The 25,759-nt window shown below is 39.9% G+C and overlaps 1 protein-coding gene across 2 annotated transcripts in view; it reads left to right on the top strand.

Moving 5' to 3' along the window:
* EXOC4 (exocyst complex component 4) overlaps positions 1–25,759 on the top strand; it is an 811,011-nt gene that overhangs the window by 35,987 nt on the left and 749,265 nt on the right. For both annotated transcript variants that reach the window (XM_043463745.1, XM_043463746.1), the window contains exon 4: positions 18,070–18,254. In XM_043463745.1, the coding sequence (XP_043319680.1) occupies positions 18,070–18,254 (185 nt within the window). The remainder of the gene's footprint in view (positions 1–18,069; positions 18,255–25,759) is intronic.

The raw sequence follows: 25,759 nt of genomic DNA on the forward strand, positions 1-25,759 counted from the left end.
TTAGCCAAATGGGTAGCTCTGTGGAAGACTTTCATACCAATAAATAGAAAAGGGCACTTCCTTTCTACGAGCTTGGGTCTGACTTTTTCCCTCTGATTTGTGGCTTTTGTTATGTTTTCTTTTTGTTTTCTTAATGGCAAAGTTCTCTTGTTCTAACCATTCCTTTCTACAATGTTTAAATGAACAACAAAAGTATAATTATAATAATAGCTAATATGTATTGAGCCCTCACTATGTGCAGGTACCATTTTAAACATGGTACCCTTGTTAACACTGAATTCTTATAATACTCTTATGAGAGAGAGGTTTCTGATATCCTCTCCATTTTCCAGATGAGGTAGTTGCTTTGCATGACCTGGGGGGTTAGCATTTCCTAATATACAATGAAGATTTCCTGGAGGTGGGATTTAAGATGTGCTCAAAAAGTTGGAAATATTCTTCAATTTGCCTTTTGTATGTGAATAAATAGTAAGGTCTATAATTGCTTTTTTATTGGACTTCATATGAGAAAATAATCACATTGCTTTTCCCCGTGGTTATATGCTCTTAGAAGTAAAATCTACTTAAGGCATCTCAAGAGTCCAAATGAAAATCTGTGCTAAAAGACATCAGAAGGAAGTGAAGGCAGAACAGTCTAGTCTTTCAAACCCCTCTGATTTCCTTGGATCTTTTTATCAAAAGATTTTGCATTTCCATTTTGAGGCAGGTGCAGATGCCCAATAATTTAATCCCTACTCAGGTTAATAAATCCAGAGTAAATAAATCAGTGGTGACCCATAGCTCGTGTCAGCTCCTGCAATTCCTGCTTCACCATCAGAGTGGGCTGATGGCTACAGACTCGGCTTCTAGATGGGATATTTATTTCTTTTGATATGATAACCTGAGAATTGCATAAAATAATTAAATTGTCATGACAGGGGATGTCTGCAAATAGGCCTGGCCTTTTGTTTCCTCTTTCAAGGTAAACAGCTGCTGTTAGCTTATGAAAAGCTAAAAGTGATCCAGCAAGAAGCCTGTATCCGTCATGTTGAAATCAGAGACTTGATTAATATTGTAGCCTGTAGCTTTGTGATATGTACGGTTTAAATTAGACCTCTGCAGTCATTGTGCCGGGTTGATGCAAGCACATTAATGACATAATTTCTGGTTGCTGCATCACATTTCTGCAGTCTGTCCTTTGTATTCCACTCACATTAATTGAAGTAATTTTGCCAGTGAAGCGTGTTTCAAACCTCTGCATTTAAATTGAAATTTTAATTCCCTTATTGTCTTGAAAAGACGGCTGACGATGCCTTGTTACAGGTTTCATTATCACTCAAAACACTCCAGCTGCTGGTTCTAATGTACAATGACTGATTAATTCTGGGAAGAATTATTAATATAAGAATAGCAGCTTCTTTCCAGTGGCGTGAGCTAACCAGGAAGGTATTTCATGATAGTTAATATTTTTATGAACTATTTTTTTTTTTTTAAGGAGAATTTTGGGTGGAAGTCTGCATCAAACTGAAATTGCACAGATGAGCTTTGTAAACCACTTACACAAGTTCTGATTGATCAACCTATAGAAGTCAATTCATAATTGCATTCGATCAGTGGAAACCAAGCCAGTGCGAGTAGTTTTGAAGCACTTTAGCTGACAGTCAGAAGGCTTGTGACTAAAATAATTTTTTCATTTCTAAGGCTTCCTGAGATTGTAGAGGTTTTGAATGTATTGTGATCATCTTTTTTATTTATAACACCTTTGTAAAAAGAATCCATAGCTATATAGCAGGATAGAGATTGTTACGATAATTATAATAGCATATTTATGTTGGCTGCCTTCTCTTCATACCATGAGAGAATGGTATGGTGGAATTATTTCACTTACCCTATGAAATTGTGGCCACATTTGGGATAAAGAGAGTAAGACAGCTACTTAATTGCATAGTTTTCAAAGATCCTATGATAAAAATAACTCTATTTGTCATATTTTTAGTTTTCAAGATCCTTTGCAATTGTTGGACAACATTCAAGGCTGTGAATATGAGCATGGGGCTTACTGAGGGTCAGGTGGACCTGGGCTTGAATCCCAGCTTTGACTTTCACTAGCTGAATGACTTGGGGCTAATTATTTAATTTGGCTTAGCTGAAAGTTGGAATTGAGAATAATTGAATGCCCTCAGGGTTGTTGAAAGGATTAAATGAAAAATTAAGCTATGGGACTTCCCTGGTGGTTCAGTGGTTAAGACTTCCCCTTCTGGTGCAGGTAGTGTGGGTTTGATCCCTGGTGAGGGAGCCAAGATTCTACATGCCTCATGGCCAAAGAAACCAGAACATAAACAACAGAAATATTAAGCTATGTATCTAAAGTGCACCAAGTATCCATAGTAAGACCTTAGCAATGCTGTTGGTAATTAATTTGTTTACTGATACTGTAAGAAAGGGCATGGTGATTGCTACCATGTTATATGCTCAAAAACCAGTCTGAGGTGGACTTGTTTTGAGCTAAGAGTTGAAGTTGGACTAACTTAGGCAATTCCGACTCCTTTTCTTCTTGCCCTGAGTGAAAGACCAGTCTACCTATTATATGGTCAAGGAATCCCTGCAGGCAGAGAGAGAATTTTTCTCAGAACACACATCTCTTCTGGTCTTAACACATGCATAGTTGGATGACCAAGACCTCAAAGTTCTAGACCATGTTGTTGAGATCTGGTGTGAACAAATTCCAGATTGTGTTATCAGTCACCTCTTAGGCCTACATCAAGTATATGTTCAATGGATACCCACTGACTGTCCAGTGATAAGCAATGTAATTTGTTGGTAAGCTACCCATGATCAGTTTGTTGCAAAATCTAGTCTTAGGTGACCAGATGTGTTAATCTGTTGGGTATTGTAATCAGATATAAGCCAGTTCACTTTTAGAGGATGCCTATCAAAAGTGTTGACTTTAGTATTAGAGTTGTTATTCTTTCTGTCACTGCTTCGATGGCAGGACCAGTGAAGTTGGTCCCATTGGTGCCAGTAAACCTGTGTCATTAGCAAATAGCCTCTCTTCTCATTTTATGGATAGGCAAGGGGTGATCATGCTTCCATTATAAAGTAATGTATCCGTCATGTTGAAATCAGAGACTTGATTAATATTGTAGCCTGTAGCTTTGTGATATGTAAGAAATAAGGGGCCAAAATGCATATCCCCTTATGTGGCGTGAAAGTTTCTGAGATCTCACAGGACCGTTTTTTTCTCTCCTGAGTCTGGAAGTGGTATTGAGATGAAAGCACTATGGCTATCAGGAGCTTAAACATTCTAGTGAACTTACTGGATCTAATGTGAAAGTGGTTCAGTGCCTGCAAAATGTTTCAATATTCCATATAGATTTCTCTACAACATGATTTAAAAAAATGTATCCGTGATCAATAATGAAATAGCCATCATTAAAACCCATCTGTTCCTAGTGTAGGATATTGATTTTAAAAACTGATGCCAAGATTCTATGCTAATAATTTATCAGCAAAGAATTTGGCACGTGTTTTGATAGATGGACAAATGAATATGACAGTGCCATTGTTGGTACATGGATCTTGAAGGTGACCTTAACCTTGAAGGAGCTTATATGCTAGTAGGAAGAGACAGATGATGAAGAAATAAACAGCATCTCATATCATGATCAGTACCACAGGAGTTCCAGGAATACAGGGGCTGGGAGTGGGGAAGTATGGTTTGCCATTAATATTTTAATAGGCTGGTCAGCTGTAGCTGCTTTTAGCTTTCTTTGGGAACCCTGAATTAAAACACCTACATCTAATTTTCTTGGCAAAAAGATTAAGGAAAATCTAAAAATAACGTTGGTAAATGAATAACCTTGGTTTTTAGATCCCTAATTAAGTAAGTAGTTTTACTGTGGCAGCATTATTTTTCTCCTGGAGAGTAAAAGTACAGGCTTTGTAGTAACTATTTTACTCACTCACTGACCTTTTATTTTATGTTTTGTTTATTTTTTTATTATAGTTGCTTGACTGTATTTTGATAGTTTGTGCTCTACAACAGCGTGAATCGGCTGTAAGTGTATAAGTCAATGCTACTCTCTCAGCTTGCCTCACTCTCCCCTTCCGCCCCTTTGTCCACATGTTCGTTCTTCACGTCTGCGTCTCTGTTCCTGCCCTGCAAATAGCGTTACCTGCACCGTGTTTCTAGAGCCTCTATATATGTGTGAATATGCAATATTTGGTTTTCTCTTTCTGACTGACTTCACTCTGTATGACAGACTCTGGGTCCATGCACATTACTGCCAATGACCCAATGTCGTTCCTTTCTATTACTTAAGTAATATTCCATTTTGTGTGTGTGTGTATTTACCACTGCCCTTTTAATTTATGTTTGATTTTGAAGGCTGGGGTTTTTAAAAGCCATACTCTTTGATAGGCACTGGCTTATTGTAGTAGCTTCCCTTCTCTTTTGCTTTGCTCTTTGTATCTGCTTTTCATTTGCCTCTTTTAAAGACATAGAAACTGTGTTATTCATTAAACCTCATTAGGTTCAGCAGTTTTCAGTTGGCTCACTTGGCTGTAGGGCAGTGGTTCCCAAACTCTGTACATCAGGGAATCCTTCAAGAACCCTGAAGCCCAGGTTGCACCCTAGGCTTGAAACCTCTGGGGATGGGACAGTAACTTCTGTAATTGTTGGCATTCTCCAAGTGATTCCAGTGTTTGGACAGGTTTGGAACCAGTGATGTAGCTTATAGCCTATGGTGTACAATAGACTAAAACCAATTGTCCTGGGCTTCATTTAACACCTGCTCTAAGTAGTAGGTGGAAATAAAATATTTGTGTTAAGACAGACATCACGTGGCAATATTCATGTGTATGTAGACATGTTGAAGGTTGACTGAAGTTACTTGTTGCTTTCCTCTAGTGCAGCTTTCAGATAGAGCTGATGAGTATCAAGCTCTTATTCTGATTTTGTAGTCTGATTATTTGGTCAATGTGAGTTTTGTTTACTGGGTGGATTAGATGTTCTCCAGGGTTGAGCTGACTTGGAACTCTTTAGAGCTGTCATTTCGGTGCTCTGACTTCTGCATCTTTACTGTGCATTCTTATCTGACTTATTGCTGGGATTTAATGGATTGAAATTGGGGCCCACATTTATTGACAGGTGGTGGCTAGGTTCAGCATGGTATAGTAAAAACAAAAATGTGTTGAAAAGCCAGAAGTTCTTAATTCTCATCCTGACCCAACAATTTACCAGTTTTGTGAGGTTAGACGAATGCATTGCTTTCTTTCTTCCAGTATCTTCTGTAGAGGAATACTTACCTGTCTATATTATAAAGTGGTGGTGAGAATAAAAATAAAATTTTGTACATGTGAAGTCCTTTGTGAAATGGAAGGCAATTTACAAATCTGCTGTGGTGTAGCGGGCATGATTGTCATCACTATCACACAAGGCCAGGTGAAAAGAAAAAGTGGTAGTCCTGGGCTTGTCACATTAAGCGGCATTTCTCTCCTGGTACTACCATCACCGATGCATACCTGTTATAATCAGATGAACTGTAATTGTACGTGCTTATGTTTATACACTTCAGGTCTGTAGGGGGAGTGATCTCAGTGAAGAACAATACACAGGTGCTTTGCAGTCTTTGTCTGTAGGGACTTGTTGGAGCAGGATTTTGAAGGTAAGTTTGTGGCCAGGTGGGAACCTGTGCATGTGTCAGTGACAGCAGATGGCAGTGGTTGTCGTCGTTGGGATCCCTCTCTCGACCTGATAGTGGCCTGAGAATCTGATCGAAAGTTTTGGTTGGCTTTGACAAGATAGGGGGAACTTGCCAAGGAAGTCTTATTTTCCCTGAGATTCATCCCAATACTAATTACTTATGGTTGTCTACCTCCATTTTTAAAAAATACATTCACCTGTAGTTTATTTTGTTTTTTTTTCTCAATAGAAAAGTACATCATCACATCTGCAAGCAATAGGATTTTTGCTTTAGCCCCAAACTCCCAATTTCTTACAACTTTTTGTTCTCACATAATGGCTAGAACAGCCATTGTTGTTCACTCACTAAGTCGTACCTGACCCTTTATGGTCCCATGTACTGTAGCATGCCAGGTTCCTCTGTCCTCCACCTTCTCCCAGAGTTTGCTCAGATTCATGTCCATTGAGGTGGTGATGCCATCCAACCATCTTATCATCTGCCACCCCCTTCTCCATTTACCTTCGATCTTTCCCAGCATGAAGGTCTTTTCCAGTCAGTCGGTTCTTCACATCAGGTGGCCAAAGTGTTGCAGCTTTAGGTTCAACATTAGTCTTTCCAATAAATATTCAGGGTTGACTTCCTTTGGGATTAACTGGTTGATCTCACTGCTGTCCAAGGGACTCTCAGGAATCTTCTCCAGCTCCACAGTACAAAAGCATCAATTCTTCAGTGCTCAGCCTTCATGCTAAAAGATAATGCTGTGAAAGTGCTGCAGTCAATATGTCAGCAAATTTGGAAAACTCAGCAGTGGCCATGGGACTGGAAAAGGTCAGTTTTCATTCCAATCCCAAAGAAAGGCAATGCCAAAGAATGCTCAAACTACCTCACAATTTCACTCATCTTACATGCTAGTAAAGTAATGCTCAAAATTCTCCAAGCTAGGCTTCAACAATACATGAACCGTGAACTTCCAGATGTTCAAGCTGGTTTTAGAAAAGGCAGAGGAACCAGAGATCAAATTGCCAGCATCCACTGGGATCATTGCCAGCATCCACTGGGATCATTGAAAAAGCAAGAGAGTTCTAGAAAAACATCTATTTCTGCTTTGTTGACTATGCCAAAGCCTTTGACTGTGTGGATCACCACAAACTGTGGAAAATTCTGAGAGATGGGAATACCAGACCATCTGACCTGCCTCTTGAGAAACCTGTATGCAGGTCAGGAAGCAACAGTTAGAATTGGACATGGAACAACAAACTGGTTCCAAATAGGAAAAGGAGTACATCAAGGCTGTATATTGTCGCCATGCTTATTTAACTTATATGCAGAGTACATCATGAGAAATGCTGGGCTGGAGGAAGCACAAGCTGGAATCAAGATTGCTGGGAGAAATATCAATAACCTTAGATATGCTGATGACACATATGCAGAAAGCAAAGAAGAACTAAAGAGCCTCTTGATGAAAGTGAAAGAGGAGAGTGAAAAAGTTGGCTGGCTCAATATTCAGAAAACGAAGATCATGGCATCCAGTCCCATCACTACATGGCAAATAGATGGGAAAACAGTGGAAACAGTGTCAGACTTTATTTTTGGGGGCTTCAAAATCACTGCAGATGGTGATTTCAGCCATGAAATTAAAAGACGCTTACTCCTTGGAAGGAAAGTTATGACCAACCTAGATAGCATATTAAAAAGCAGAGACATTACTTTGTCAACAAGGTCTGTCTAGTCAAGGCTATGGTTTTTCCAGTGGTCATGTATGGATGTGAGAGTTGGACTGTAATGAAAGCTGAGTGCCGAAGAATTGATGCTTTTGAACTGTGGTGTTGGAGAAGACTCTTGAGAGGCCCTTGGACTGCAAGGAGATGCAACCAGTTCATTCTAAAGGAGATCAGTCCTGGGTGTTCATTGGAAGGACTGATGCTGAAGCTGAAGCTCCAATACTTTGGCCACCTGATGCGAAGAGCTGACTCATTTGAAAAGACCCTGATGCTGGGAAAGATTGAAGGTGGGGGGAGAAGGGGACGACAGAGGATGAGATGGTTGGATGGCATCACTGACTCAATGTGCATGAGTGTGAGTAAGCTCCGGGAGTTGGTGATGGACAGGGAGGCCTGGCGTGCTGCAGTCCATGGGGTCGCAAAGAGTCGGACACGACTGAGCGACTGAGCTGACAGCCTTTTTTATGGTCCAGCTCTCACATCCGTGCATGACTACTGGAAAAACCATAGCTTTGACTATACTGACCTTTGTCAGCAAAATGATTGTCTTTCCTTTTTAATATGCAGTCTAGATTTGTCATAGTTTTCCTTTCAAGGAGCAAGCATCTTTTAACTTCATGGCTGCAGTCACTGTCTTCAGTGATTTCTGCTTCATCCCAAATTCTATCTCCAAGGCTTGATTTGGCACCAGTGTATAGAGAGGCTGAACTTTCGGTAACAATGGGAACTGAGGATGAACAGATCATAAGATTAGGAACAAAGAAGGATTTTTTTTTTGGGGGGGGCGGCTTTTCCATAAGCAATTATAATCTTTATCTTAGAAGATCTTAGGTATAGTTTAATTTCATTAGGAAAGTGATTGTGGACAGAGCTCTTAAAAGTCCATTTAGAAAAAATAAGGCTCTTAATATGGCATTATACATCAGAAGCCCGAAATAACTTTGTACCTAGAATTCTACTTCTTGAATGTTAAGTAAAGAATTCAGAATTTTAATTGTAAGGTGTTCCAAATAATATATATACAAGGATAGTTATAACAGTAAGATTTATGGAAGTAAAAAAAATTGTCAGTTACTTAATATGGAGTTGGTTTAAATCATTTATTGGATATTCATATTATGGACTAGTATGAAAACACTAAAAATCATGTTTGGTGATGGGCGAATGTTCCCAATATATTGCCAAGTGGAAAAAAAACGTGTTGGAAAGTAACTATGTTTTTGTAAAAACTTTGTGTGGAAAAATAATTGATGTCAGGTTAAAATGTATAACTTTTTCTGACTGGATATGGATCTTTTCTCTTTCGTTTTTCTGTTTTTTTAAGTTTTTTTGATTGCACATCTATTACTTTTGTAATTTCAAAGAATAATAAAGGTTAAGAATAAAGATTTGGGCCCCACCTTTTTTTTAATCTGTAAAATTGGAATGGGGCCTCAGTCTTAAGAAGTTTTAAAGGCCCCTTAAAATAGAAAATTCTTACCTTTCATTTTTCAGATGCTGTCATTCTGTGCTAATGGGATGGATATCTTAGAAGACCTGGTTTCCAGTCTTTACAAGAGGATAAAAAATGATTGGCTTTAATAAAATATAAGAATTAGATGTGGTAGAATGATCTGATGTTTAAGAAAAAGCAAAAATAAGGGAGAACCTTCAGGAAAGGTTAAGAGTAGTTTAAAGACTGGTATGCTTTTATTTCCCTTCCCTGGTGGCTCAGATAGTAAAGAATTCCCCTGAAATGCAGGAGACCTGGGTTCAGTCCCTGGGTTGGGAAGATTCCCTGGAGGAGGGCATGGCAACCCATTCCAGTATTCTTGCTTGGAGAATCCCCATGGACAAAGGAGCCTGGGGTCTCAGAGTCAGACATGACTGAGCAATTAAGCACAGTGCATGCTTTTATTTGTTTATTATTTGTTTGGCTGTGCAGAGTCTTAGTTGCCACATGCAGGATCCTTAGTCGTGGCATGCAAACTCTTATTTGTGGCATGTGGGGTCTAGTTCCCTCCCTGACCAGGGTTCAAACTTGGGCCCTCTGCATTGGGAGCGTAAAGTTTTAGCCTCTGAACCACTAGGGAAGCACCTCTGTATGCTCTTAGAACAAGCCAGTGTTTCATGACAGTCATAGGATAATTAAGATCATGACATCCGGCCCCATCACTTCTTGGCAAATTGAATGGGAAAAAGTGGAAACAATGACAGATTTTATTTTCTTGGGCTCCAGAATCACTCTTGATGGTGACTGCAGCCATGAAATTAAAAGATGCTTGCTCTTTGGAAGGAAAGCTATGACAAACCTAGAGAGCATATTAAAAAGCAGAGACATCACTTTCTTATCAAAGGTCTGTCCAGTCAAAGCTATGGTTTTCCAGTAGTCATGTATCTATGTGAGAGTTGAACTATAAAGAAGGGTGAGAGTTGGACCATAAAGAAAGCTGAGTGCCAAAGAATTAATGCTTTTGAATTGTGGTACTTGAGAAGACTATGGAGAGTCCCTTGGACTGCAAAGAGATCAAACCAGTTAATCCTAAAGGAAATCAACCCTGAATATTCATTGGAAGGACTGATGCTGAAGTTCCAGCACTTTGGCCACCTGATGTGAAGAGCCAACTCACTGGAAAAGACCCTGATGCTGGGGAAGATTGAAGCCAAAGAAGAGGAGGGCGGTAGAGGATGAGACGGCTAGACAGCATCACCGGCTCAGTGGACATGAATTTGAGTAAACTCTGGGAAATAGTGAAGGACAGGGAAGCTTGGCGTGCTGCAGTCTATGGGTTCACAAAGAGCTGGACAACTTAGTGGCTGAACAACAGCGGACAGGATGAGATCTTTCATGAAGCTGGAAGGCACATTTGATCTCTTTTGAATTTTGTTTTCTAAGGTCTATATGAAGATTCTTTACAGGAGAAATTCACAAGTAAAAGGCCTTTTCTTTGACTTTATAGGTCCCCCTCCCTTCTTCACTTATCAATAACTTCATCTCATTTGCTTTATCCTGTAAATTCCATTATCTCCCCAGCAGTCTATTGCATTAAGCCTTTAGTACCTAATATGGCCTCATTTACATTGACACATGCTTGACCTCAGCCCTTGTCCTCTCTTTGTTAATGCGCCGACAAGCACTGATATTTCTCTGGAGCATTATCATTTGGCTGTTAGCTCAGCTAATAACAACCCTTCATTTGAACTGATGAAGGTTTATTAAATAAAAACATGCAATAGCGCTGGCAGTAATAAAGGGAGAGCGGAGGTAGCCAGCACCCTGTTCGTAATGGTGAGAGCCTGCTGAGTCTGCGGTATAGGTGTTGGGCTTCCTGAGGGAAAAGAAGGGGCACTTGAATGGGGCTGATCAATATTATTAATATGTTAGCAGACTGACTTTAAGAATGGGCTTTTTTGGTGGCCTGATTTGATCGTTGTTGATTGGCTACAAGCAGAGGAGTTAGTGGGGAGAAAATGCGTGTTCTTGCTCCAGGTACTCAGCCTTGCCCTTTTCAGCTTTCTTGGGAAGTCCGTCTTAAGTACCAATCTGCCAATAGCCCTGAGGCCTTCAGTCAGAGGCCAGACTGAACCCTAGGGAGCTGAACCCCTCTCAGTAGTCTCCAGTGAAGTTGGGATCAGGGATTCTGGTTTTCTGCTGAATTCCTAAGACCCCCCTGACAAAGGTCCGTCTAGTCAAGGCTGTGGTTTTTCCAGTAGTCATGTATGGATGTGAGAGTTGGACTATAAAGAAAGCTGAGTGCAGAAGAACTGATGCTTTTGAACTGTGGTGTTGGAGAAGACTCTTGAGAGTCCCTTGGACTGCAAGGAGACCCAACCAGTCCATCCTAAAGGAGATCAGTCCTGGGTGTTCATTGGAAGGACTGATGTTGAAGCTGAAACTCCAATACTTTGGCCACCTCATGTGAAGAGCTGACTCATTGGAAAAGACCCTGATGCTGGGAAGGATTGGGGGCAGGAGGAGAAGGGGACGGTAGAGGATGAGATGGTTGGATGGCATCACCGACTCAATGGACATGAGTTTAGGTTGACTCTGGGAGTTGGTGATGGACAGGGAGGCCTGATGTGCTGCGGTTCATGGGGTTGCAAAGAGTCAGACACGACTTGAGCGACTGAACTGACTAACCTGAAACTGCTGCAGCATCCTGCGCCCTTTATTTTCCCTTGTATGTCTCATACTTTTGTGTGCAGAGCGTGCTAAGTGCGTCGCTTCAGTCATGACCGACACTTTTGCGACCCCGTGGACTGTAGCCCGGCAGACTCCTCTGTCCATGGGATTCTCCAGGCAAGAATACTGGAGCGGGTTGCCATTTCCCTCTCCAAGGGATCTTCCAGACCCAGGGATCGAATATGCGTCTGTTACATCTCCTGCACTGGCAAGTGGCTTCTTCACCACTAGTGCCACCTGGGAAGCAAGTCTAAACCATCTTCTCCTTAGGCCCTGTGTGGTGGCTGGTGTCATGCTTTAAACACAAATGAGCAGATGATGTTTATGCCTAAAAAGTTTATAAATTCTATTATTATTTATATTTAACAGGTATGATTATTGTGAACAAAATCCTTTGGGATCACATTCTTCTCTGTTTTCTGTTCCATAGGTATAATATGATAGTATATTCTGCAGGTAAAATTGTTCCTAGTTCCTCTATGCGGTTTAATACCTATTAGGACTGTAAGGACCACAATATTGTACAAACAGTACAGTGCTTTCCTGAGTGCATCAAGGCTTTCAGACTGGCTCCTTAATCTGTTAGATTGAACCATATGAAATGGCCAATATTTGATCATTTTGGACAGGTAGAAACAGTAGTTTCATATGGTTCAAATTTCAAACTAATACAAGAAGTCATGGTGATTTTTATTTTTTTTTAATGTGCACTTGGTTTCTTTTACCAGTTTCTGTCTGATAAAATCTCTGCTTTGGGAAATATGGTATAGCTAAATGGGAATGTTTGATAAATGAATGGTGAGAAACATCTTTCCCGCTTGTGTCAAGGTGGGTGTGAAGCATACTTCATTCAGACAGACTTTTTGGGTCCATCTGGGATCTCATGAGCCCATGGGGGATTCAGGGTGAGAACTCTTGAGGATCAGGCCTTGAAGACACCAGAGTTTGCCTTCCCACAGTTCAGGGGCCCAGTGGTGCAGGCTGGTGACCTGGGTACTGAGTAAATCTTGGGTCCCAAGGCATGTTTCTTTTGTTCATAGCCAGAGATTTTTGGTGTTATTTAGCTGAGACTGTTCAGACTTGTATCTTATATACTTGTGGGAAGAGACAGAATCAATTCTCTGGAATAGTCTAATTTCATATCTTACTATTACATCTGTTAAGTTGGGCCACAGTAACATTTTCAGAATGGTTAGATTGTTTAACTAGAAAAATGCTTCCATATAGGAGACTTACTGGCCTATTGGAAAGTGATAGAACATTTTGGAACTATATAATTGTCAGAGTCCTGAAGGAAATACTTCTTTTGGACTCAACAGTGGCAACACATTTGTCTTTTTTAGGGAACAGTGTTGCCAAAATAAGCATTTTTATTAGCTAGCAGATGGTTTAGTTATCAGGTTGGATTTTTTGGCTTACATTTAAAGGTTTTTCTTTTTGTGGTTGTTGGTTTGTTTGCTTTTGTTGTTTGGCTTGAACCTTAGTTCTGTTTAGAAAGTTGCTATTGTCATCAATCTTTGTGTATCTCACTTCCCCCAACCAGGAAAATAAATATCAGTGGTTTCTTTCTCAGCACTTTTTTCAGTGAAGCAGATGTTTGAGAATGGCCAACTCTGGTGTTCCTCAAAGACATTTTCATTGGTTCATGTTAAGCACAAAAGTAGATCTTTTTACCTAATCAGCTTGAGTCAGGCTGGTAGAAGACACTTAACCATGAAATAATTATTTCTAATTTAAGCTAAAATGCGATTGAGAAATTGTTATCTGGGAAAGAACATTTAAGGGTACTGTAGTTCTCATTACGAAGACAGCCTTTATTGTAGATTTCTCTCTCAAAATTTTTTTTTTGGAAAACACCAGACAGTTCTTGATCATGTGCAGTTTATCTGTTCTGTTAGTCACTCAGTCGTGTCTGACTCTGTGCGACCCCATGGACTGCAACCGCCAGGCTCCTCTGTCCATGGAATTCTCCAGGCAAGAATACTGGAGTGGGTTGCCGTTTCCTTCTCCAAGTTTAACTGTACCTTTGACCTATTTCTTGAGTTATGAAAATATTTTTCAGAACTTATTTTCCTAAATGGATTTTTTTTTTTCACTTCAGCTTTTTATTTTGTATTGGGGTATAGACAATCAACAGTGTTATAGTTTCAGATGAACAGCAGGGGCTCAGCCATGTATATACATGTATCCATTCTCCCCCAAACTCCTCTCCTATCCAGGTTGCTACTTAACATTGAGCAGAGTTCCATACAGTAGGTCCTTATTGGTCTAAATGGATAAGTTCTTAATAGTGAAACACACTGCCCTGTTCTATATCACGTGTTAGAACATTTTGTAGATGTTTGCTTATGTTTGTAGTCCTAAAAGAAATATTTCTTTTCAATTGCAGAACAGATTTATCTGTATGAGCAGTTTCTAACTCTGGTGAGTTAGAACATTAATGCTCTTGTTATATTATTATAGGTGTTCTGTGAAAAAAATTCCCTGTTGGTAGTATCTATCTCTCTTACCTATGCACTCCCCATGCTGATTTATTTTTGAAAATATGTGTAAGAAAGCTTCCAGATACATCTGGTTGGTTCATTATTTAGTAGTCTATCTTTAAGACATGGTGTGGTATACTTGAGAGGTCATGGTAGACATCATTTGGTACTTAAATTCATGGTGTTGTATCTGTGAGATAGACAACATTTTCCAGTGAACTATTCCACTGTATGTTGTCTGTTTTACTTTTCACCTGCTGTGTCTTGCCCTATAATTTTAATATATATTTGTGACATTATTCAGTGTTGTATGTCATACTTTTGAATCCAGTTTTGATTATTTGTCAAAGAGTGAACCTGTTGCTGTCCACTTTAATTCATCTGCATCTCTTGAATTTCTGTTGATGTTTCATCAACGTGTTATTTAAAAAGTGCTCTGTGGTCACTAAATTTAGAAAACGTGAAATAATTTATAAAATGATCACTTCCCATACATGAAAAAAAATCCTTTTAGTGATATTTTTTCATCAGTAGTTACACACATTTCTAACTGTGTGTGTTGCTCAGTCATGTCCAACTCTTTGTGACCCCATGGACTGTAGCCCGCCAGGCTTCTCTGTCCATGCGATTTCCCAGGCAAAAATAGAGGAGTGGGTTGTCATTTCTTCCTCCAGGGGATCTTCCTGGCTCAGGGATCAAACCTGCGGCTTCTGCATTGGCAGGTGGATTCTTTACCACTGAGCCACCTTGAAAAAGCCCCATAGATGGATATTTAAGGATTTCTCTTCTAGTAAAGGCTGAATGTTAGGAAATACCTAAAAATCCGACCCCTCAGTGAAACAGCATTAAAAGTGATGGTTGGATTCACTGCCTACAAAGTTTTCCTTATACATAAACTTTATGGTACAAGTTACTTAAAACCACAGAAGATAAATATCAGGCTTCTAAACTGATGTTCTAGAGATCAAATATATGCATTTACAACTATTTTCTTCAAATTGTTTTGAGTACCACTTAGGAAGGTTAGAGTCGGGGAAGACAGTGGCCTTGCTTAGCTTCCATAATTATAGCTTTATAAATAGACTTTTCATTTGTGAAGGCCAGAAAATAAAGCACTGTGTCTTTGTACAGAAATAGAGGCTATTTCATGGTAAGGTTTTCAAATCTTTGAAGTTCTGAGACTATTCTTGATTGTATGTTAATTGTACTTGTATTTTGGGTCAAGAAAACATATTCAGAAAATTTGTAGTCTGCATGGTTAATAATAGTTCTGTGATAGAAACAGCACTTTACTGCAAATGCTGCTTTAAAACATGTTGGAAACACCCTCTGAGGTTGCTTTATCCATGTGGTAAATAGGTTCTATTAAAGATAATTTGAGTGAGCACTCAGTATAGGCCAGGCACCGTGCTAAGTGCTTTAGCTATATTTAAGAAAAATTAAGTGGCTTTGAAAGTTAACATTGTCATATAGTTTTATACTTGGAACATGAGCTGTTTGGGTTAAAAAAAATCTTCATGCAGAGTCTTACAAGCAAATTGAGTGTGGTTGTGCAGTGGGTGGTTTTTAAGCTTAAATATCTCAGCTGGATTTAATTACCTTGAGGGATAAGGCTACATGATGGGCCAGTGGTTTACCAAATTATTTTTCATTTTCTGGATCTTGATGTCACTAAAGGTTAATGCATCCTCTTTTCTCTGCTAGAGACCTGAGTTAAAAATCCATTTTAGAGCATAAGTAGAAATGAATTTGTTGTTGTTTTTCCTCCTTGGGGACACTTTGGTCATTTTGCGAGGCAGGCAGTCTTTCCATCTGCAATTGCCCGCAGCTTGCACCAGGCATAGGGTCTCTCATAGCAGGGGCAGTGGCAAGCCAGCGTGAACAGGAACTGGCAGGCTTCAGAGGGCAGAGCTGGCCCAGGGCTTGTCACTCTTTCATTCCTCGATTCTGTCTTGGTTAACTTAAGGAAACTTATTTGCTAGTGACATTTGAGTATAGCACATCACAAAACAAGTGATGTATTTATGGCGAGGCCATTGCCTTTTCCTCCCTATCTTAGGCTGCTTTGGATTTGGCAGCCACAGAGTTTTCTGTATTCACTATCCATACTCCCCTAAGTTACTGTGTATGTTAGGATAGATCTGTGATCAACATTTTTGATCACTGATGTTTTATGACTTCTACTGTCTTTTGATTGCTTTTGTATAAATTTTTAAGGTGGGTGTTTATATCCATAATTACAATTACCCTAAAGTAGTGCCCTTGGTTGGGTTCCCCAGGTGGCTCAGTGGTAAAAGAATCACTTGCCAATAGGAGATGCAGGAGACGTGGGTTTGATCCCTGGGTGGGGAAGATCCTCTCGAGAAGGAAATACCAACCTGCGCCAGTATTCTTGCCTGGGAGATCCCATTGACAGAGGAGCCTGACTGGCTGCAGTCCTTGGGATTGGAAAGAGTTGGACATGACTGCATGACTGAGCACGCACATGCATAGTGGTACTGGTTATTGCCTTTATCTGTATGAATGAGGACTATTTAGATGTATAAGCAAAGCAGGGGATAGTCATTGAACATTAATTCCTTGAGGGAGCTTGGTAGGGCTCTTTTCCCTGAGTTCGCTTGTAGTCATCTCTTCTCTATTTTTATTATTACTACTACTGCTGTCATTATTATTGTTAGTCTTGGTGTTTCTCTTTTCCTATATATATAAAAAGACAGAAATAAATTTTATATATATGGATGCCTGCTGCTGTTTAAGTCGCTTCAGTCGTGTCTGACTCTGTGCGACCCCATAGACGACGGCCCACCAGGCTCCCCCCGTCCCTGGGATTCTCCAGGCAAGAACGCTGGAGTGGGTTGCCATTTCCTTTTCCAATGCGTGAAAGTGAAAAGTGAAAGTGAAGTCACTCAGTCTTGTCCGACTTGTAGCGACCCCATGGACTGCAGCCCACCAGGCTCCTCTGTCCATGGGATTTTCTAGGCAAGAGTACTGGAGTGGCTTGCCATTGCCTTCTCCGATATATATGGATAAATGAGATTATATAATACATACTGTTGTTTTTTTTCCCCCTCCTTTGCATTTAGCACTTTGTTTCCCAAATTCCCTGAGTCCATCATCTTCTCCATTTGTTGTAGGTATTGCTACACCATTTTTATACATTCAGTGCTTTTTGTCTTAAAATCTTCCAAATTGCACTTTACACCAAGAGAATCTGCCTCTTCATAGTTTATCTTCTATTCACCTTTCAAATCCCATTTCTTCTATCAAACTGAGTCAGTCCAAGGAGAGGTGAGAACTGCTGTTGTTTGCTTGTAGCTTTCATGTAAAACTGCCTTTCCCTCTATGTGTATGTGAATATAAGAAAGAGCCAGAGAGACTTGACTATGTGTAAATATGTGTGTAGACTTAGGCTAACCAAGCTCTGACTCATAATGGCCCTGAGAATTACTAAAAAAAAAATTGATATAGTGTGCTTTTACTGAGTCTTAATCTTAAAAGGTAAGTTTGACTAAAAGTTGGTCTAAATTATTAGTACATGAACTTCTTGTAAGGATATAAAAATAATTATTGGGAAGTCATTTTGTATGTGTCCATTGATAGGCAGTGTGTATGGGAATAAATAGCACATACAACGTTGAGGTTCTTGAGGTGCCTTCATGTTTATCATGATTGTTTTCTTCAGCAATCTCTGTTAAACCCTTCAAGAGCAGAACCAGGTCTATCCACTCAAAGTCTCCTGTGTACTGATGAGGTTCTCACAAACTCTTTTGACAGTATCTTTGAAAAGATGAAAGTGAAAGTCGCTCAGTTGTGTCCGACTCTTTGCGACCCCATGGTCTATACAGTCCATGGAATTCTCTAGGCCAGAATACTGGAGTGGGTAGCGTTTCCCTTCTCTAGGGGATCTTCCCAACCCAGGGATTGAACCCAGGTCTCCTGCATTGTAGGCGGATTCTTTACCAGCTGAGCCAATAGCCTTTCATATTAATAATATTGTGGGACTATTTTGTTGCCTGAATCGTTTTCTTCGCTCTCTCCAGGTGTCCGCAGTCGAGTCTCTGGAGGGCCCACTGCTCCAGGTGGAAGGACTGAGTGACCTTCGGCTGGAGCTGCACAGCAAGAAGATGAACTTGCACTTGGTTCTCATAGACGAGCTGCATCGGCACCTGTACATCAAATCCACCAGCCGCGTTGTGCAGCAGAACAAGGAGAAAGGGAGGATGAGGTTAGTCAGAGAGGCTCTTTGCCACAGCGTCTTGTGGCCGTGTAGAGCTTTTAGGGGTATTATTTGTTTTCCAGAATATGGTTGTAGTTTATTTTACGTCTCTTTTTAACGTACTGTCTCTGAAAATGTAAGACGGTTTTGTGATAACAAACGCTCCCCGTTCTGAAAGGCTGACACTCAGTGTTTGTTCATCCCCTCACTTCACATTTCTTGTGGTCCTTTTATGTCAAGATACATAGGAAACATTTACTGTGGGCTTTTAATGTACTCGATCAGAGAGACTCTGGTATATCTCAGAAGGGAGAGAAAAATCCTTAAAATGATAGTGCAGTCCTCCTAATTAAGAAATATAGGCATATGAACTGAAGTTAGAAGATTGTTTGTTACTTAGAGCTGTGTATCATCCTCTTTCCGGGGCAGTTCAGGCGAGCTTGAGAGAGAACACTTTTGTTTTATCCTTGGTCTGGGTGTAGCACAGTCCTGTGATGAAGGGCCTGGGTGGACTCCGAACATTTATTAAGTTAGGGGAGACCTGGTAGGGAATAGATCAGGTGGTAAGATGGTAGGACAGTGGTGTTACTAACGTGTGTCAGATAGCTGTGCACGGCGTATGTCCTTCCAACATTGTTTCAGTTCAGTTCAGTCGCTCAGTCGTGTCTGACTCTTTGCGACCCCATGAATCGCAGCACACCAGGCCTCCCTGTCCATCACCAACTCCCGGAGTCTACCCAAACCCATGTCCATCGAGTTGGTGATGCCATCCTGCCATCTCATCCTCTGTCATACCCTTCTCCTCCTGCCCCCAATCCTTCCCAGCATTAGGGTCTTTCCCAATGAGTCAACTCTTTGCATGAGGTGGCCAAAGTATTGGAGTTTCAGCTTCAGCATCAGTCCTTCCAATGAACACCCAGGACTGATCTCCTTCAGGATGGACTGGTTGGATCTCCTTGCAGTCCAAGGGACTCTCAAGAGTCTTCTCCAACACCACAGTTCAAAAGCATCCATTTTTTGGCGCTCAGTTTTCTTTATAGTCCAGCTCTCACATCCATACATGACTACTGGAAAAACCACAGCCTTGACTAGATGGACCTTTGTTGGCAAAGTAATGTCTCTGCTTTTAAATATGCTATCCAGGTTTAAAATAGCCTTAATCTAACTGAAGAATTAAGATTCTTCAGAGGGCAGTTGAGTTGAGCACTGTGTTATTATTGACACTTTTTCATCGGCTATAGATGAGAGGAACACTGGAAGCAGTGCATGCTGAGAATGAAGTCTGTAAAATCCTATCCTGTTCAAACCCAAATCAGCAACTCTGTGATGCTTCAGTTCAATCAGGGCCTGTGACAGAGAAAGAGGAGTTTCCATCTCTTTTCTGCAGTTGGGCACTGGAAAATCTTAGGCACACAAACTAAGCTATAGGCATGTACCTTAGACTTAACCTAAGCACTGGATCTGCATACAGCCTTGTTGGAGAGTCAAGTGGTGGGTGGGAGCAGTGCTAAGGAAATTCCTTCCAGAGTGTCTGGTGGTAAATAGTGGATCTAAATAGATTTTTTCCTGTGCAAGGATTAAAAACAAAACCCCCTTCCCGTGTAAGCATAAGGGAAAAAGCATGACATTGAGGTCTCAAAGAAGAGTATTTATTTGAAGGAAAGGATTTATAAAGCTAAATAGGAAATGTTTTAGGAGACTCAAGCTCAAGGTTTGTCAAAAGATGCAAGATGATGTAGATTACATAATTGCTCAAAATTATCAGCCTTCCCTCTCCACCTGACTGGGAGAAGTGTATTTCCTTCTCTCTGATTCTTGGGCCCTGGCTGTTGCTGATTGTTAGCATGTAACACGAGGGGCCTGAAATGTGCTTGTGCCAGGGAGCATGCCCTGTCATGCCTCTGTCACTGCCATGATGTTGTTGGTCCCTGGAGGAGGAGGAGAGTCATGTGGAATCGAGCCAAGTTCAGCTGAGCTGGCTAGCCTGAGTCAGCCAGTCACCAAAATGTGCTTTATTATTGAACATTACTGAGATTCTGTGGCTGTATGCAGCAAACATATAGCTTCTATGAAATGATAATGAGGAGTTATATGAATGGGATTGGGCTAGATGCAAAAAGAACTAAACAGGGACAAAATGTAAGGAAAAATCAAAATAATAATAGGGAAATTAAGTCTTTTTAAAACACTGGAAGAATAGAATCAGTGATATGGAGGGAAAACTTATCATGAAGAAGGAAAAGACAAAATGATGAGAGAAAGATAATAGGTGTGAAAGATGGAGAATAGTGATCAATAAATGATTTTAAGCACTGTATAGAATGACATTAAAATGATAGTGTTATAGGTAGAATTGTGTCCCCTTAAAATTCATGTGTTGAGATCCTAACTCCCAGAACCTGACGGTGACTAAATTTGGAGCTAGGGTCTTTCAAGAGGTAGTTTTAAGTTAAAATGAGGTTGCATGGGTCCTAATTCAACATGACTGGTGTCCTTAAAAGAAAAGGAAGTTTGGACACACACTTCTGAAGAGGGAAGACCATGTGAAGACACAGTGATAAGACAGCCATCTACAAACCTAGGAGAGAGGCCTCAGGAGAAACCTACTCTGCCAACATCTTGTTCTTGGACTCCTCACCTCCGGAATGGTGAGAAAACAGATTTCTGTTGTTGAAGCTGCCCAGTCTGTGGTACTTCGTGATGACAGCCCTAGCAAATTAATACAGAGAGAAATAGTGGCAGTACTTACAGTGTAAAGAAAGAGACCTACTTAAACAGACAAAAAGACCTTGGTCTGCAAATCAAAATGATTCAAGGTAAAATTAGTGAAAAACTGACCCTTAGTATCAGAAAGCTTTTTATGAATTTAACAAAGAAATACTGTAAGCACCAGGGAGAAAAATTATGTTCCCTGCTCTGACAGTTATATGCCCACCCGACCCATTCTCACCTTTATTTTTTTTTTAAGTTATTCATTTACTTTTTATTAATTTTTGGCTGTGCTGTCTTTGTTGCTGTGCGCGGGCTTTCTCTAGTTGCGGAGAGCGGGGGCTACTTTTTGTTGCAGTGGGTGGGCTTCTCACTGCATTGGCTTCTCTTGTTGCAAGGCACAGGCTCTAGGTACACAGGCTTCAGGAGTCATGGTGTGAGGTCTCACTTGCTCTGTGTGGCATGTGGAATCTTCCCGGACCAGGGATCGAACCACAGCTTTGGCAGGTGGATACCCATCCACTGTACCAACAGGGGAGTCCCCTTTCCTTCCTCTTTTAATGACAACTCTTGTTCTGTTCATGGTGGCCGTATATCCAGCTAAAAGACTACATTTTCCATCCTGCTGCCACCCTTCTGTGTACCTGAAGGTGATTAGTGAGACTTCTACTTGCAAGATGTTGAATCAGGGCTCATAGGAACATTCTTCAGAGGTGCCAGCAAAACTGGTATGCTCACTCTTTGCCCTTTACCTGCCTTCCTTTACTTCCTGTCAAGGACTTGGAATGGGGCTGTCGTCTTGGACACTAGGTGACCTTGAGAATGGAAATCAGATCTTAAACTCTTTAATGACATGGAGCCTCCATTATACCTCTGAGTGGCATTTTTGTATCTTTATATGAGAAGGAGGAAATCCTTTTGATTTACTCAGGTCAGGGCTCTTTGGGTCTTCTGTTTATATGTAGTTGAAACAAGTCCTGATAAACAGATAGGAGCAGCAGTGAGGCTCACCAGGATTTGCTTTAACACAAAATACTGGAAGACAGCAGAGCAAAGTCTACAAGGAATGAAAAAGGGTTGGGACCAAAAATCTCTATATCCAGCCAAGTGTACATAGACAGCACAGCAACATTCTCAGGTATAAATTAACACAAAATACAAATCTGGAATTCTTTTCCTGAGAAAAATGTTCAAAGATGAACTGTAAGATAGGAACCAGAATCAGCAGCTTGAGAACAATGAAGTTTGAATCTGCTACCAGGACTGACTACACAACATTAAATATGTAAATTTGCATATGAACAACTGAGATAGTTTTTGTAATAGTTTGAAATATTTTGATCAGAAATATAAGCTGAAAACTTTTTGAAAAAGAAGGTCTATGTGATTAAAGAATACTCTGTAAGAGTAAACAGAATTTATATCCCTATATTAAGTTAGTAGATACTGGGAAATATGGATAAGCTGGAGATGGAAAGGAATGCTGAATTCTTAAGATGAATCAGAAGGATTTTAATAATTATAGAGAAAATATGTTTAATTCTTTTAATTTTGTGTTTATTAACCTAGATATGTATAAAGATTTTTATATTTAAAAGTCAGAGAAGACAGAAGCAAATAAAACATATTCTTTATTATAGAGAATGATGTTTTAGCCAATATTCTTGACTACAAATAGCAGAGTCAGTCCTGGTAATAAACAAGGAAAGAAATTTAGTGGAAAGTTATCAAGTAGGTCACAGCATCTAAGGAAAGTGAGTCTCTATAGACAGGCTCTAAAACCCTGGAGGGACCAAGGGAGATGAAGCAGCTGGGTGTACATCACAAGCAAGCCACAGGAAGGGTCTGGTCGGGTTGTGACATCATGCCCGCAATTGCTGAATTTTCAAGGTGAATGATCTTTAAATGTCACTTCTCTCTTTCTTTATTTCCTCAAGATTCAAAGTGTTGTCTGGAAGCTTCCAGTTCTTGGAGTCTGAGCCATGTCAACTTGTATAGCGGGAAGAAGTGCCCTCTTTTTCCTGCTTTGACCCAGATCATGGAGAGTCTCTCCAAATACAAAGATTGTTCCAGTTGTTGGAATCCAAAAGCAAACACCCAGCAGCAGATTTCTACTGTAGGAGAAAATGAAAGAAGTCACACAAAGGCACAGAGAACCTAGGGCTTAATGTTCTATACAGGGCGATCCAGACGCTGTTGAAAAAGCATGTGTACATTTTTGTGTGTATGCATGATTGTGTGTGTGTGTGTGTGTATGTGTGTGTGTTTAGGGGTGGAAAGACTCCTTTCTGTTAACTGTTTTGAAAGGCATGAGTGCTCAGTCGTGTCTGACTCTTTGTGACCCCATGGACTACCAGGCTCCTCTGTCCATAGGATTCTCCAGGCAAGAATATTGGCGTGGGTTGCCATTCCCTTCTTCAGGGGATCTTCCCAACCCAAGATTTGAGTCTGGGTCTTCTGCATTGCAGGCAGATTCTTTACTTTCTGAGCCACCAGGGAAGCTTATTTAAATTTTCTTTATATTTTCAAAAAGAATACTTAGTACCTTTATAAGATGAAATCAGTAAAAAAGTTATTTTAAAAATGGTTACTCCATTTACTACTTGCATGCATCCTGAGTTTAATACTTGATTTGATCTTGCTTCCTTGGACACTCTAGCTCTTTGGGGAGAAAATTTCAGACCCATGGATTTTGGTGACCATATTTGTCCCTGGGTACATAAAGGGTGTCCTTGACTCTGTTGTATTATTTACTCCCTAACTATTTTGTCTTTAAATTTTTTTCCTTTTTTTTTTTTTAATTTTTTTTTTTTCCTTTTTATGTGTGTCTGTTTTGTTATCTTTCAGGGCTTTCTCCCTCCCTCTTGGCTTAGATATTAGCTTCACTTTATTTTGTATTGCATGTCTTCTCTCTTGGGTTATCATTTGATACCATGACTGTTTCTGACTTCTCTACCCTCTGAATCATTCATGATTCTTTCTGTATGTTCAGGCAGATCTTAGAACTATAGAGAATTACCATGCAAGGCATTCCTGATTCATTATTCCGTTACATTTTCTCACTCAGGGCACATTATCTTCGACAGATCATTCTTAGCTGAGTTTGATTTAACCAACTTTTACGAGCACCTGCTCTTTGACAGGTCCTGCACCAGCTGTTGGGTTATGGGGTGAATATATTAGTTATTAGATTTACAACTTAGAGTTCAGATCACCTCTGTTAAGTTTTAGCTCGACAGTAAAATCACCCAAATGAGCTGCTGCTGTGAATTTTGTATATAGGTGGACATATTTATTATTAAATGGAGGAACAGAAATAAGTTCTAATTAAAATGCAAACATTTAATAAGCTGTTAGCACTTCTAACCTTTCTTAAAAAAAAAAAAAGAAAAAGACTTCATGGCTTGAAATACTGAAATGATACACATTTTGAAGTAGATCCTTACTGGTTGGATGGATGTTTAATGGTCAGAAAGTCCTAGGGGTTATAGTGGTAGGGGGTTGTTTTTGGCGTGGTTAATTTTGCTTTATAATTTTCCTATCTGCCACCATGTGGTTATTAAATATCAAGGCACTCAGTTACAAAATACAGTTCCTGATTTTGGGAGGAGGGGTGCTATCTTATTCTAGAAGGATTTATGTGTATCATCTCTTTTTCAAGTCAGTTGTGAACGATTCTGAATTGATTTAAAATTTGTAACCATAGATATTTAAAAAGAAAAGTAGTTTCTATTAATATTTCTTTGAAAATAAAGCCATTTAGATGATTCATATTAATTAGAAGCAATTTACATTAATTGACAATCTATTTTTTACTTAAGGTAACATTGATTTTTGCATTGTTTCTTGTCTGCAACATTGTATTTTGACTTCTGTATGCACTTCAGTGTGCTCATCACCAACAAATTAGTTTTCCTTTTAAAAAATATTCTTATTTATTTGCCTATACCAAGTCATAGTGGGATGTAGTTCCCAGACCAGGGATCAAACCCAGGTCTCCTGCATTGGAAGCATGGAGTCTTAACCAGTGGACCACCAGGGAAGTCCCAACAAATTAGTGTTCATCCATCACCCTCCAGTTAATCCAGTTTATCTGTTTTGCCCTCCTCCTCTCTCTTTTCTCCCTGGTAACACTACTCAGTTCTCTGTGGTGGTTGGTGGTTTAGTTGCTCAGTCATATCTGTTTGCTAACTCATGGACTGTAGCCTGCCAGGCTCCTCTGTCCATGGGATTTTCCAGGCAAGAATACTGGAGTGGGTTGCCATTTCATTCTCCAGGGGATCTTCCCGACTCAGGGATCAAACTGCTGTCTCATGCATTGCAAGCAGATGTTATTTGTTTTGTTTTGGTTTGATCATTTGTGTTTGATTTTTATATTCCACATATGAGTGAAATCATAAAGTTATTTATCTTTTTTACTTTTTTTCACTTATCCTAATACCCTCAAGGTCTACCCATGTTTTTGCAAATGAGGAAGATCTCATATTTTTTTTATTGTTGAGTAGTATTCCATTGTAGGCATCTGTATATGTATATACATACATAAGCACAATAGAAGATGTATATATACACACACACATTGTGTACATATATATCCTTTTTATCCATTTATATATTGATGGACACTGAGGTTGTCTCCTTATCTTGACCACTGTAAATATTGCTGCTTGAACATAGGGTGCACATATCTTTTTGAATTTGTGTTTTCATATTCTTCACATAAATACTCAGAAGTGGAATATCTGGATCATGTGGTAATTCTAATCTTAATTTTTCCAGGAATCTCCATTACTGTTTTCTGTAGT

This window comes from Cervus canadensis, chromosome 3, assembly GCF_019320065.1.
Source record: "Cervus canadensis isolate Bull #8, Minnesota chromosome 3, ASM1932006v1, whole genome shotgun sequence".
Classification (NCBI taxonomy): Eukaryota; Metazoa; Chordata; class Mammalia; order Artiodactyla; family Cervidae; genus Cervus; species Cervus canadensis.